Raw genomic sequence first — 15,262 nt, forward strand, 5'->3', positions numbered from 1 at the left:
GGTTGAAGCATGAAGGGACATATGAATCTTTTGTGCGTCTGGCATGTAAATGTCTTGCAATACCGGCTACAACAGTGCCATGAGAATGCCTGTTCTGACTTTCAGGTGACATTGTAAACAAGAAGTGGGCAGCATTATCTCCTGCAAATGTAAACAAGCTTGTTTGAGCGATTGGCTGAACAAGAAGTCGGACTGAGTGGACTTATAGGCTCTAAAGTTTTACATTGTTTTATTTTTGAATGCAGTTTTTTTTTGTACATAATGCTACATTTGTAAATTCAACTTTCATGATAAAGAGATTGCACTACAGCACTTGTATTAAGTGCATTGAAAAATACTATTTTATTTTTCCAGTGCAAATATTTATAATAAAAATAAATATAAAGTGAGCAGTGTACACTTTGTATTCTGTTTTGTAATTTAAATCAATATATCTGAAAATGTGAAAACATCCAAAATATTTATATAAATAGTATTCTATTATTGTTTAACAGTGTGATTAATCGTAATTGATTTTTTAATCACTCGATTAATCATGATTCATTTTTAATCACTTGACAGCCCTAATTATAAGTGTATTTTACCTGTATCTTTATTTAAACGTTTTTTTTAATTTAAAAGTATGTCCTTCTCCCATTCTGTACTGTACACCGATGCAAGTAGCAATTTCATGTTTACTTCTATGATCTAATGAAAACTTTTTGGTACTGCAATATTCCCAACCATAATTAATTATATTAATTCAGACATTAATGGAGTGAAATCTGATTGTCAACTGTGCCGGCCTTTTTAATTAGATTAAACATGTGCATCTGTATTCCTGCCAATATCTCTCTTTAACAGTTAAAAGTTTATTTGAAAACACTAATAAAATGAATTTATTAAATATAAATTGAAATAATTGTGTGGCCTTTTATAGTATGCAAAGCAATTTAAAGTCTGTCATAATCATCATCCACGATTATTACTGTACAATAAAAAGTATTACTGTTATTTAGAGTCAGTAAAGGAAGTGTGCAGACAAGAGCAATTAACTGCATATCTTTAGCTAATGAAAATGGAAACCAAAAAAACCAACTTGTCATAATTGTTTGGAATGAGAGCTCATAATCTATGTTGTGACAGATTTAAAGGTCACTGAATTAAATGTTTGAGTATGGTGGAAACATGATGGAGATCTCTTTTGACACTTTGACAGAGAAAAAACTACCATTATTTAAGTGATAGTTTAGATGTATTTTAGATGACTTCCCATTTCTAAGTTAATTTTATGGAAGCAGCCTATTAGCAATTTAAAGAAATCAGAGAAGTATGCTTTTTTTCAGCAAGATGTGGGCGTTTGGTAAGTGCTACCTGCAATTATAAAAGTTATGTAGCTTCACAGCTTTTTTATTCACTCAGAATCCAGAATAGACTCATAGATACAGTTACATGGATTATGGTACTTAGCAAAGAGCACAACTTGTCATCCTTTCTATATGGTGATAACATAAAGAATTTGTGAGCTGGTATTTATTGGTTTAGTATTAGTCATTAACTTTTCTGTATACAAATATGAGACTTGCGACTATTTGTAGAATTGCACCACTAAACTACATTTAGAAGTGTATGCTGTTGTTTAATATTTATATAACTGTAACATGGAGAAGCCACAGTCAGGAATGAGGCCCTGTTGTGTAAACAAATATGAAGATATCCTCTCTGACCTGAAGGGTTTACAATCTAAGGCCCAGAGTTTAAAAAATGGGATCTTAAAAGTTAAGGCTCTTAAATCCTAATTCAGACACCTAACCAACTATCATGATTTTTTCAAAAGTGCTGAGCACCCAGCAACACCCACTGACATCAGTGGAAACCGCTGGGTTCTCATTACTTTCAAGAATTGGGCCTTTCATTCAGGAGCTTAACTTTAGGATCCTGGTTTTGGAAATTTTTGGCCAAGACGTATTTACGTTACACAGCATTGTGACCAAGTTGAGTAAATTTTAAATCTGAAAGATCACAGTTCAGCAAGTATTTGTTTCACAGTTCATATCTACATTTTGAGAATATCAGATTCCTTGATTTGAAATTGTTGTTTTGGCGTTTGGCATTAAAATTGCAGAGGGAAAGGGTCTTGGAGTGCTCAGTGTGAGCAAGTGCTAGGTGATTAAGCATTATTGTACTGAACAAAACAAAGCTTAAAACCAAAAAACCCTAAACTGAAATGTAATATTTATATAAATAAATTGTTATTCCTTTGTCAGAGACAAGCAGTACTAGAATAACTGCAGGCAGCGGATAGGTCCCTGATGCTCAGGCCCCAGTCCTGCAAACACTTATGCACTTGCTTAACTTTATGAATAAGAGTAGTCCCATTATTTTCTAATCAAGGATATGTTCAGTCATGAAGGAAAGATAGTTCCACCGGATTCATGTATAGTGAGCTGTTTTCACTGAAAAGTTTTTTAGTGTGCTAGATTTTGGCAAGAGTCTCAGACCTTTTCAGTGAGTGGTTAAAGTGGGAGTAAAATGTTCAAGAGATGTCTGCTGTGGAAAAATATCTAGAAGGGTAGTTAATAGCCTATGTTTTTTTAAGATTGCAGACACCTTTTGTATTTGTGTCTTTTAACAACATTTGGGGTAAAATAATGGAAAGTAGGAGACAGCTCAGCAGTTCACTATAATTAATAATGAAAACAGCAATTGTAAAGATTGAAAAGTAAGACACACAGGTTATGTCTTGCATCTTAATGGCATTTTATTGATATAATGGTGGGAAGTTCAGAGAATGTAGCTCAGAAGGAGATGGCTCATTTCTTCAGCTAACAGATCGTAAAAGAGTTGAATAGTCTAAGAACACAATAAATGTAAAACCAAAATTTTCGAACTTAGGTGCCCACAGTTACATATCTGCATGTTTACTTAGGCACCTAAATAAACCTCCTGAGTTTCAGGGGTGCGGTAACTACTATTAATTTTAATTAAATGCTGTAATGACAGAGACTATGAAGTTTAATTTTCATTTCATGTCCCTAGTCCAGTTATCAAAGTATCTGGAGTTGCCTTCACCAATTACATTGAGAAGACATATCTAAGACGTTTAGAGCTTAACCTGCAGTTGAAAATGCTGAATCTGCAATTCTCAAGGAAACCATGAGCCAGATGTTACCCTGAGTCATACATATGCAAACTTTCTTCAGTGGGGATGAAGCTATGTGTGTAACTGTGGCAATACTTTGCCTCATTAAATTTTGTTCTCAGATCAATCATTTACTAATTGAGATAAAGGAGACTAGGTCCATGGTCAAAAATCATGATCAAACATGACTCAGCGAAACACCACCTCAGAAACACCTTTATAAGCCTCAAATGCTGCAATATAGAGTATCATAGAAACAAAGGGGCCTTGTAAGGATTTATGACCAAAATAATTTTGCAGTTGCATCATTCAGTAGTTCAAGAATCCTTGAAGAAAGTGCTGAATGTAGCATTGAGGAAACTACCATTTTTAATTTCTAGAGGTATTCAAGAGCAGACTAGTTATGAAATTAAGAGATTCAGGGTATGTCTACACTACGAAATTAGGTCGAATTTATAGAAGTCGGTTTTTTAGAAATCGGTTTTATATATTCGAGTGTGTGTGTCCCCACAGAAAATGCTCTAAGTGCATTAAGTGCATTAACTCGGCGGAGTGCTTCCACAGTACCGAGGCAAGCGTCGACTTCCGGAGCGTTGCACTGTGGGTAGCTATCCCACAGTTCCCGCAGTCTCCGCTGCCCATTGGAATTCTGGGTTGATATCCCAATGCCTGATGGGGCTAAAACATTGTCGCGGGTGGTTCTGGGTACATATCGTCAGGCCCCCGTTCCCTCCCTCCCTCCGTGAAAGCAAGGGCAGACAATCATTTCGCGCCTTTTTTCCTGAGTTACCTGTGCAGACGCCATACCACGGCAAGCATGGAGCCCGCTCAGGTAACCGTCACCCTATGTCTCCTGGGTGCTGGCAGACGCGGTACGGCATTGCTACACAGTAGCAGCAACCCCTTGCCTTGTGGCAGCAGACGGTACAGTACGACTGGTAGCCGTCATCGTCATGTCTGAGGTGCTCCTTGTCGCCTCTGTGAGGTCGATCAGGAGCGCCTGGGCAGACATGGGCGCAGGGACTAAATTTGGAGTGACTTGAGCAGGTCATTCTCTTTAGTCCTGCAGTCAGTCCTATTGAACCGTCTTATGGTGAGCGGGCAGGCGATATGGACTGCTAGCAGTCGTACTGTACCATCTTCTGCCGAGCAGCCATGAGATGTGGATGGCATGCAGTCCTTCTGCACCGTCTGCTGCCAGCCAAAGATGTAAAAGATAGATGGAGTGGATCAAAACAAGAAATAGACCAGATTTGTTTTGTACTCATTTGTTTCCCTCCCTCCCCCGTCTAAGAGACTCATTCCTCTAGATCACACTGCAGTCACTTACAGAGAAGGTGCAGCGAGGTAAATCTAGCCATGTATCAATCAGAGGCCAGGCTAACCTTCTTGTTCCAATAACGACAATAACTTAGGTGCACCATTTCTTATTGGAACCCTCCGTGAAGTCCTGCCTGAAATACTCCTTGATGTAAAGCCACCCCCTTTGTTGATTTTAGCTCCCTGAAGCAAAGCCTGTAAGCGCCCCTCCCAGCGTCAGAGCAATGGCAAACAATCGGGCATCTGAGAGTGCTGTCCAGAGCACTCTGATGGGGCTAAAACATTGTCGCGAGTGGTTCTGGGTACGTGTCGTCAGGCCCCCGTTCCCTCCCTCCCTCCGTGAAAGCAAGGGCAGACAATCGTTTCGCGCCTTTTTTCATGAGTTACCTGTGCAGACACCATACCACGGCAAGCATGGAGCCAGCTCAGGTAACCGTCACCCTATGTCTCCTGGGTGCTGGCAGACGCGGTACGGCTTTGCTGCACAGTAGCAGCAACCCATTGCCTTCTGGCAGCAGACGGTGCAATACGATTGGTAGTCGTCCTCGTCGTGTCCGAGGTGCTCCTGGCCACGTCGGCTGGGAGCGCCTGGGCAGACATGGGCGCAGGGACTAAATTTGGAGTGACTTGACCAGGTCATTCTCTTTAGTCCTGCAGTCCTATTGAACCGTCTTATGGTGAGCGGGCAGGCGATACGGACTGCTAGCAGTCGTACTGTACCATCTTCTGCCAGGCAGGCAAGAGATGAGGATTGCTAGCAGTCGTATTGTACCATCTTATGCCAGGCAGGCAAGAGATGAAGATGGCTAGCAGTCGTACTGTACCATCTTCTGCCAAGCAGCCATGAGATGTGGATGGCATGCAGTCCTTCTGCACCGTCTGCTGCCAGCCAAAGATGTAAAAGATAGATGGAGTGGGTCAGAACAAGAAATAGACCAGATTTGTTTTGTACTCATTTTCCTCCTCCCCTGTCTAGATCACACTGCAGTCACTCACAGAGAAGGTGCAGCGAGGTAAATCTAGCCATGTATCAATCTGAGGCCAGGCTAACCTCCTTGTTCCAATAACAACGATAACTTAGGTGCACCATTTCTTATTGGAACCCTCCGTGCAGTCCTGCCTGAAATACTCCTTGATGTACAGGCACACCCTTTGTTGATTTTAGCTCCCTGAAGCCAACCCTGTAAGCCGTGTCGTCAGTCGCCCCTCCCCCCGTCAGAGCAACGGCAGACAATCGTTCCGCGCCTTTTTTCTGTGCGGACGCCATACCAAGGCAAGCATGGAGGCCGCTGAGCTCATTTTGGCAATTAGGAGCACATTAACCACCACACGCATTATCCAGCAGTATATGCAGCACCAGAACATGGCAACGTGATACCGGGCAAGGAGGCGACGTCAGCGCAGTCCCGTGAGTGATCAGGACATGGACACAGATTTCTCTGAAAGCATAGGCCCTGACAATGCATGCATCATGGTGCTAATGGGGCAGGTTCATGCTGTGGAACGCCGATTCTGGGCTCGGGAAACAAGCACAGACTGGTGGGACCGCATAGTGTTGCAGGTCTGGGACGATTCCCAGTGGCTGCGAAACTTTCGCATGCGTAAGGGCACTTTCATGGAACTTTGTGACTTGCTTTCCCCTGCCCTGAAGCGCATGAATACCAGGATGAGAGCAGCCCTCACAGTTGAGAAGCGAGTGGCGATAGCCCTGTGGAAGCTTGCAACGCCAGACAGCTACCGGTCAGTTGGGAATCAATTTGGAGTGGGCAAATCTACTGTGGGGGCTGCTGTTATGCAAGTAGCTCACGCAATCAAAGATCTGCTGATATCAAGGGTAGTGACCCTGGGAAATGTGCAGGTCATAGTGGATGGCTTTGCTGCAATGGGATTCCCTAACTGTGGTGGGGCTATAGACGGAACCCATATCCCTATCTTGGCACCGGAGCACCAAGCCGCCGAGAACATAAACCGCAAGGGGTACTTTTCGATAGTGCTGCAAGCTCTGGTGGATCACAAGGGACGTTTCACCAACATCAACGTGGGATGGCCGGGAAAGGTGCATGATGCTCGCATCTTCAGGAACTCTGGTCTGTTTCAAAAGCTGCAGGAAGGGACTTTATTCCCAGACCAGAAAATAACTGTTGGGGATGTTGAAATGCCTATATGTATCCTTGGGGACCCAGCCTACCCCTTAATACCATGGCTCATGAAGCCGTACACAGGCAGCCTGGACAGTAGTCAGGAGCTGTTCAACTACAGGCTGAGCAAGTGCAGAATGGTGATAGAATGTGCATTTGGACGTTTAAAGGCGCGCTGGCGCAGTTTACTGACTCGCTTAGACCTCAGCGAAACCAATATTCCCACTGTTATTACTGCTTGCTGTGTGCTCCACAATATCTGTGAGAGTAAGGGGGAGACGTTTATGGCGGGGTGGGAGGCTGAGGCAAATCGCCTAGCTGCTGGTTACGCACAGCCAGACACCAGGGCGGTTAGAAGAGCACAGGAGGGCGCGGTACGCATCAGAGAAGCTTTGAAAACCAGTTTCATGACTGGCCAGGCTACGGTGTGAAAGTTCTGTTTGTTTCTCCTTGATGAAACCCCCCGCCCCTTGGTTCACTCTACTTCCCTGTAAGCTAACCACCCTCCCCTCCTCCCTTTAATCACCGCTTGCAGAGGCAATAAAGTCATTGCTGCTTCACAGTCGTGCATTCATTATTCATTCATCACACAAATAGGGAGATGACTACCAAGGTATCCCAGGAGGGGTGGTGGAGGAGGGAAGGAAAATGCCACACAGCACTTTAAGCACAGCACTTTAAAAGTTTACAACTTTAAAATTTATTGAATGACAGCCTTCTTTTTTTTGGGCAATCCTCTGTGGTGGAGTGGCTGGTTGGCCGGAGGCCCCCCCACCGCGTTCTTGGGCGTCTGGGTGTGGAGGCTATGGAACTTGGGGAGGAGGGCGGTTGGTTACAGAGGGGCAGCAGTGGCAGTCTGTGCTCCAGCTCCCTTTGCTGCAGCTCAACCATACACTGGAGCATACTGGTTTGGTCCTGCAGCAGCCTCAGCATTGAATCCTGCCTCCTCTCATCACGCTGCCGCCACATTTGAGCTTCAGCCCTGTCTTCAGCCCGCCACTTACTCTCTTCAGCCCTCCACCTCTCCTCCTGGTCATTTTGTGCTTTCCTGCACTCTGACATTATTTGCCTCCACGCATTCGTCTGTGCTCTGTCAGTGTGGGAGGACAGCATGAGCTCGGAGAACATTTCATCGCGAGTGCGTTTTTTTTTCTTTCTAAGCTTCACTAGCCTCTGGGAGGGAGAAGATCCTGTGATCATTGAAACACATGCAGCTGGTGGAGAAAAAAAAAGGGACAGCGGTATTTAAAAAGACACATTTTATAAAACAGTCGCTACACTCTTTCAGGGTAAACCTTGCTGTTAACATTACATACATAGCACATGTGCTTTCGTTACAAGGTCGCATTTTGCCTCCTCCCACCGCGTGACTACCCCCTCAACCTTCCCCCCTCCCTGTGGCTAACAGCGGGGAACATTTCTGTTTAGCCACAGGCAAACAGCCCAGCAGGAACGGGCACCTCTGAGTGTCCCTGAAGAAAAGCACTCTATTTCAACCAGGTGACCATGAATTATATCTCACTCTCCTGAGGATAACACAGAGAGATAAAGAACGGATTTTGGTTGAATGCCAGCAAACATACACTGCAATGCTTTGTTCTACAGTGATTCCCGAGTACGTGTTACTGGCCTGGAGTGGTAAAGTGTCCTACCATGAAGGACGAAATAAGGCTGCCCTCCCCAGAAACCTTTTGCAAAGGCTTTAGGACTACATCTAGGAGAACCGCAAATGCCAGGGCAAAGTAATCCTTTCACATGCTTGCTTTTAAACCATGTATAGCATTTTAAAAGGTACACTCACCAGAGGTCCCTTCTCCGCCTGCTGGGTCCAGGAGGCAGCCTTGGGTGGGTTCGGGGGGTACTGGCTCCAGGTCTAGGGTGAGAAACAGTTCCTGGCTGTCGGGAAAACCGGTTTCTCCGCTTGCTTGCTGTGAGCTATCTACAACCTCCTCATCATCATCATCTTCTTCGTCCCCAAAACCTGCTTCCATATTGCCTCCATCTCCATTGAAGGAGTCAAACAACACGGCTGGGGTAGTGGTGGCTGAACCTCCTAAAATGGCATGCAGCTCATCATAGAAGCGGCATGTTTGGGGCTCTGACCCAGAGCGGCTGTTCGCCTCTCTGGTTTTCTGGTAGGCTTGCCTCAGCTCCTTCAGTTTCACGCGGCACTGCTTCGGGTCCCTGTTATGGCCTCTGTCCTTCATGCCCTGGGAGATTTTCACAAAGGTTTTGGCATTTCGAAAACTGGAACGGAGTTCTGATAGCACGGATTCCTCTCCCCAAACAGCGATCAGATCCCGTACCTCCCGTTCGGTCCATGCTGGAGCTCTTTTGCCATTCTGGGACTCCATCATGGTCACCTGTGCTGATGAGCTCTGCATGGTCACCTGCAGCTTGCCACGCTGGCCAAACAGGAAATGAGATTCAAAAGTTTGCGGTTCTTTTCCTGTCTACCTGGCCAGTGCATCTGAGTTGAGAGTGCTGTCCAGAGCGGTCAGAATGGAGCACTCTGGGATAGCTCCCGGAGGCCAATACCATCGAATTGTGTCCACAGTACCCCAAATTCGAGCCGGGAACGTCGATTTAAGCGCTAATCCACTTGTCAGGGGTGGAGTAAGGAAATCGATTTTAAGAGCCCTTTAAGTCGAAATAAAGGGCTTCACTGTGTGGACGGGTGCAGGTTTAAATCGATTTAACGCTGCTAAATTCGACCTAAAGTCCTAGTGTAGACCAGGGCTCAGAGTAAAGGGAAACCATGCACTCTGGATAGAGGATGAAATGGAGGACCAGGGAGGTCTTTTCCAGCATTATATCCTGTAACTCTGTATTATAATGTAGATATAATCTAATTCCTATCAAAATTATATACTCTTTGTATAATCATACCAGATATTTTGAAGGGAAATTACTGGAATATACTTTAAAATACTTCTTTCACACTGCAGCATGAAAATCAAACTTTCTGAATTTAAAAGATGATTTTCATAAAAGAAAATCAGAGATCATAAATTGAAAGAAATTCAGTAATCTATCCAAACTAAATAAACTAATAACAGTAATGGTGATGACATTTTTGTGGCACACATCCCCATTTGGAAATAATTTTAATTAGAAATTATGGTTACCAAAGGTGAAATAGGAATGCTAGAGAACACCCTAAAAAGCCAGTGTTGGTATGCAAAGAGCTGAGTTCTACAAACGGGCTGCATTGTACAAAGGTTGGAAGGCTTTTTAAGTTTATTCATATTGGTGAGTCACTTCAGAGACATACAAAATAAACTACTATCTTCAAAATGATAAATGCTGTTTGGTTTTGTTTATTTTCCGGTTGCGGGTACCAAAGAGTAGGAATCAGTGTTCCTCTTTAAGATTATAGTACATTTATACTAATAAATCATTTATACTAACACATTTAACATTAAAGATAGCTGTCAAATTTGCACCAACTCAAAGTACTAGAAGATAAAGCAATAAATTACTGGTTTAATTGTTCTCCCAATTAATGGGCAATACATTTTTTTTTTTAGAACTGGGTAGATAAAGCAGAAAAAAAGACACTGCTCTCAGACACCCTTGACCTCTCAGAGCTCTTCCATCCAGACACATTTCTTAATGCCTTACGCCAGGAAACTGCAAGGTAGGTGACATGAAGCAGCCTATTTACACATTTCTCAGTTCCATTATTCCCCTTTCCCCTTTATATTCATTTTTTATTAGTGTGCCTTCATTGTCAAGAAGCACACTTAACATATTACTCTTCAAAATAGAGTCCTTAATCATTTTATTTTCTTATTATTTACACTGAGGTAAAATAGCTACTTAGTTAATTCAATGCTAAAAAAAATCCTTTACTTTGTTGTAGAATTGTAAATGTGTTTTTCTTTTAAATCTGTATTATGTGATGTAATAAACAGTGTGAACATCTTATTCCTGTTTTTATATTTGAATTTCCTATTACATGTGTGTGACATTTAGGATATATTTGTTTATCTCTTAGAGTAATGAGCTGTTCGGTGGACAACCTTAAATTTGTAGCATCGTGGAAAGGTCAAATTCAAGAAGCAAAACTCCAAGTTAAGGTACTGTGCCCACTTAGATTTCCATCTGAATTTCTGGAGCTTATACATAACAGAAAAATAGTGGTTAGAATCACAATATAGGTGTTACAAAAGTGTTGCTGAAATGTCTTATTGTGGCAATCAAAGCCTGGTGTTTCACTGAATCGAGGGATCTTTCCAACAAAGATCGCTGCCAGGTGAAGTACTGTACCTGAGATACAAAGGATCGTCAGTAATTTATGGGTACAAAAATATTAGTACAGTAGAGTATTATTATTAATGTTCTTCAGAGGTAAAGGAGAGGATAGGGACAATTTTGTTTTTTGGTTTTAGTTTTAATTTTGGGGTGTCTTTTTTTTTTTTAGTTATCATCATTATTATTTATAATTATCATCTTAGAACTGTTCTTCCTCTGTTCTCTTCACGGTCGTTCAAACAAAAATTTAAACTATAATCCTGTCTGATAATCTCTAACAGTTGTCCAGACAATACTTAAAGACCTTGTGGCATTTAACAAGACATATAAAGGGACATAAAAATAAGTAACTTTAGCATCATGGTGAACATCTCCTTTTTTAGGAAAACTGGCTCTAATGACCAAGACTGTGTGTAAGGAATTGCTGAATTTCTGAACTGGGATTTTGAAAGGAGTTAGGTCTCCAAACCCCATTGACTTTCAGTATCTATGATGTGACTCAATCTCATTGATTTTTAATGGACAGCTAACTCTTTAAGTTCTCATTAAAATCCAAACTCTAATCACTGATACATTACCAGCACAATCTGTACCCAATCAGTATCTAAGACATTCTTTTGTAAAGGAATCTCATGTATTGTGTATTAAACACTATATATAAAATATGATCCAAAATACATACTGCATCGCATAATTAAAGACTAAATACTTTATACCAGACTATAGCTGTAGTAAGTGAGACTCAGAATCTTCTTCTTCCTCATTGTGTGGATAATTATAGTAGCTGAGAGGAGGTCATGCAAATCTAACTTTCAGTTGACAAGTTGTGTAAACTTTGGGCTAAATTGACATTGAGTCTCCTTAACTATGCCACCAAATGTGGACATCGGTTTTCATGTATAGAAATCCCACAAACTCAAAAAAGGGCATCTTCATGTGCAAAGTTTTCAGAAGCTCCTTTGAAAATTTTGTCTTGTATGTTAAAATAACAATTAGAAACTTCTCTCTAAAGAAGGTGCTTGTGAATTTAGTGTTCATAGAAAGAAGCTGAACTGACAGCCTTGGACAGTGAAATCCTGTGTTAACGCATAAAACATGTAAAGCAAGGCAGCAGCAATAGAGGCCGCCTGAAATGATTCCACCAGTGTGCTCAACCTTGCCTTGCCTTACTGTTAAAATGAGAGTGCCTTTTAATTTCTATGATTCAGGTTCCAGGTGTCTGTCCTGAAACTCAGTATTTCCCATGGAATTGACCCAAACTGTCTGAGAGATTGCTGCTCTCAAGGCTACATTCCTTTGGAACAGTGAAACTTCTAACCAACAGGGAGAGGCTTATGAGCGTAGGAGACAAAACTCTCACAAGAGCTAGTTCAAGATTATGGCACTCTCTCTGTCTTTAGAGATAAGAAGAGTTGCAGGCCTTACTTTCAGAATTCTTTCTTCTACTTAGCTTTCTCCTTCATAAATTCTTTATACACACACTAACACAGACACAAAGACCCTATAATCTAACCAAGTTCATTTTTCTACAATTGAGAAAACAGAAGGAAGGATACTGTTACTTTTATTTCAAAATGCTGTTGTTTTTTATTTGAAATTCTATGTAAGTACTTGGATGGATGGATGATAGGTAGGTAGATAAGATCATAGGTAGGCAAGATTAGATGGATAAAACTGTGGAAATGGAAAGACCTGAGAATCACACCAACACCAGAAGGAGGCTGATTTGTGTAATTGGGGACTCCTTAATAAGAATAAACAGGCCTGTCACCAGAGCTGATCCAGAGAACAGAAGAGTGTGTTGTCTACCAGGAACTAAGATATGGGATGTGGACCTCAGGCTAAAGAGAATCCTGATGGGAGCAGGAAAGAATTCACTGATTGTCCTTCAAATGGGAAAAAAATGACACTGCTAGATTCTCGCTGGGATGCATCAAGAAAGACTACGCCAGTCTGGGGAAGATACATAAAGAAATGGAAACATAGGTGATCTTCAGTGGGATTCTACATGTCCCTAGAGGAGGAGAATGAAGGTGAGACAAGACTATAAGGATCAACATATGGCTCATGCAATGGTTCTATAAGGGGAGATTTGGGATGTTGGACTACTAGTAGGCATTCACAGACAGAGGACACTTCTTCTGGGATAGATTGCACCTGAGTAGGGAGGGTAATAGACTTCTGGGATGGAAACTGGCACATGTAATCAAAAGAGCTTTAAATTAGGAATGTGGGGCAGATGGTTGGGAGATGCTTATATATTTTCCACCACTGATTTTAATATTCAGCTGGAGGAAAATCAAGTGAAAGAGGATACAGCAATGGAGAAAGGAACAACAGAGAATAGGCGAATGGACAACAAGAGTAACAATAATACAAACACCAATAACAGTAACAGTCAGGAGGCAATATTAGCAATAAAATGACTATACCTAATCTGGCAAGGAAATTGGATGATGCTAAGCAGAAACAACTAAAATGTTGGTATTGTACACCAATGCCTGAGTAACAAAATGGAGGAACTAGAGCACTAGTACAAGGGGAAAAAAGAGATATTATAGTGATAATGGAAATATGGTGCAATTGTATTCATGACCGGTAGGCAGGTATTGAAGGGTATATGCTGTTCAGGAAATAAAGGTAAAGATGGTAAAGTAGCATTGCATATTAACGGTGAGATAGAGTGTAAAGAAATCAGATGTGATGGAATGCATCTGTTTGGGTCAAAATAACTTTGGAAAAGAATGGTAGCAGAGGCTCCACAGGGATAGTGCTTGGGGTCTGCTACAGATTCCACGTGATCTGATTTGGATATGGATAGAGGCCTCTTTAACCTTTTAATGAAATAAGTGCTACTGGGAATTATGTGATTATGGGAGACTTTATTTTCTCAGACACAGATTCGAGGACAAATGCTACTAATAATGGTAGGGCCCTGATATTCCTGGATGTGATAGATGACAGATTTCGTCACCATATAGTCACTGAACTAACAAGAGATGATCCCATTTTAGATTGTAGTATTGGTAAGTAGCGAGGACCCCACGGAAGAACTGGTTGTAGAGGACAATATTGGTTTGAGTTATCGTGAGTTAATTCAGTTTAAGGTAAATAGAAGGATAAACCAAAATAGGTCTGCAATTAGGGTCCTTAATTTCAAAAGGGCAAGTTTTAAAAAATTAAGGGAATTTGTTAAGGAAGTTAACTGGACTGAAGAACTCAAGTATCTGAATGTGAAGGAGTTTTAGGATTATTTTAAGTCAAAGTTGTAGAAACTATCTGGAGCCTGTATCCCAAACAAAGGCAAAAACTCATAAGGAAGGGTCGCAGACTACATTGGATGAACAAGCATCTCAAATAGGTTATTAAGAGAAAGCCTACAAAGAATATAAAAAGGGATGCTGAAAGGACAGGAGACACTTGATATGGATTTAATCAGGCCACAATTTTATTATATAGATGTCTGGGACTACTTGGCAAGTAAAGTGTACAATGCAGGCAAATCCATGTTTATTCAAATAACTACCTGGGGCTTCCACCAGCACTCCTTCATTCTCCATCCAGGTCCCCCAACCAATCCATGGCTTGGACCTTACCATCCTCCCCCCATAGAAGGGTTAAGGTGGGCTATAAGAAAGGAGGGTTGGGTCCCTCCCGTACCAATCATAGGACTCCCCAACCCTCGCCCCCGTTCCGATCCTTTATCCAGCACCTCCTTTCAAGTCCTTTACCAGGCCATTTATCTGGCCACTGGATACCTTCCCTCTGGAGTATCTGTACTAGACATCCGCCCCTCACTTACAAAATAATCTTACAAAATTACAAAATTGCGATATATGGCCTACCACTTTTTCTCCTCACCAGAAAAGGTCCTCCCTGACACTCACTGTGGGGAAGGCAAAAAACCTCACTCCATAGTGATGAGGGAAAAATTCCTTCTGAGCCCCCTTAAAAAGGAGTGACTAGTGCAATGCTCACAGCAGGTCCTAACCCAACCGGATATTCGCATTTCAAAGGGAAGGAGCATTGGTGCTGCCTTGCCTGCTGTGTGGAGAAAGGGCTTTCAACGACCAGAGCTTGCACCTTTAAAGCCTTCCGCCATCACATTCCCAGGGGGTGAGTCAGCGCCACAAAGCTCACCACCACTCACATTTTGCAGCAGGTTCTGACCTCCTTCCTCCCCACCCACCCTGCCGGCTCCATAAAGCACTGCTGCCTTTCTTCGGCAAGCCCGGACAACGTTCCCCCCATTTCAGGTGAGGTGCACTCATTTTTAGGGCTGTCAAAAGATTTTTAAAAAATAACTGCGATTAATCACAAGATTAAAAAATATAATTGTAATTAATCATGAGATTAAAAAATAATCGCAATTAATCACAATTTTAATCACACTGTTAAATAATAGAATGCCATTTATTTGAATATT

General features: G+C 42.0%; 1 protein-coding gene across 3 annotated transcripts in view; it reads left to right on the top strand.

Annotated features, from left to right (window-relative positions):
• DYNC2H1 (dynein cytoplasmic 2 heavy chain 1) overlaps positions 1 to 15,262 on the top strand; it is a 407,641-nt gene that overhangs the window by 381,969 nt on the left and 10,410 nt on the right. For all 3 annotated transcript variants that reach the window (XM_073338398.1, XM_073338416.1, XM_073338408.1), the window contains 2 exons: positions 10,110 to 10,219; positions 10,580 to 10,661. In XM_073338398.1, the coding sequence (XP_073194499.1) occupies positions 10,110 to 10,219; positions 10,580 to 10,661 (192 nt within the window). The remainder of the gene's footprint in view (positions 1 to 10,109; positions 10,220 to 10,579; positions 10,662 to 15,262) is intronic.

Source organism: Lepidochelys kempii, chromosome 1, assembly GCF_965140265.1.
Source record: "Lepidochelys kempii isolate rLepKem1 chromosome 1, rLepKem1.hap2, whole genome shotgun sequence".
Lineage (NCBI taxonomy): Eukaryota > Metazoa > Chordata > Testudines > Cheloniidae > Lepidochelys > Lepidochelys kempii.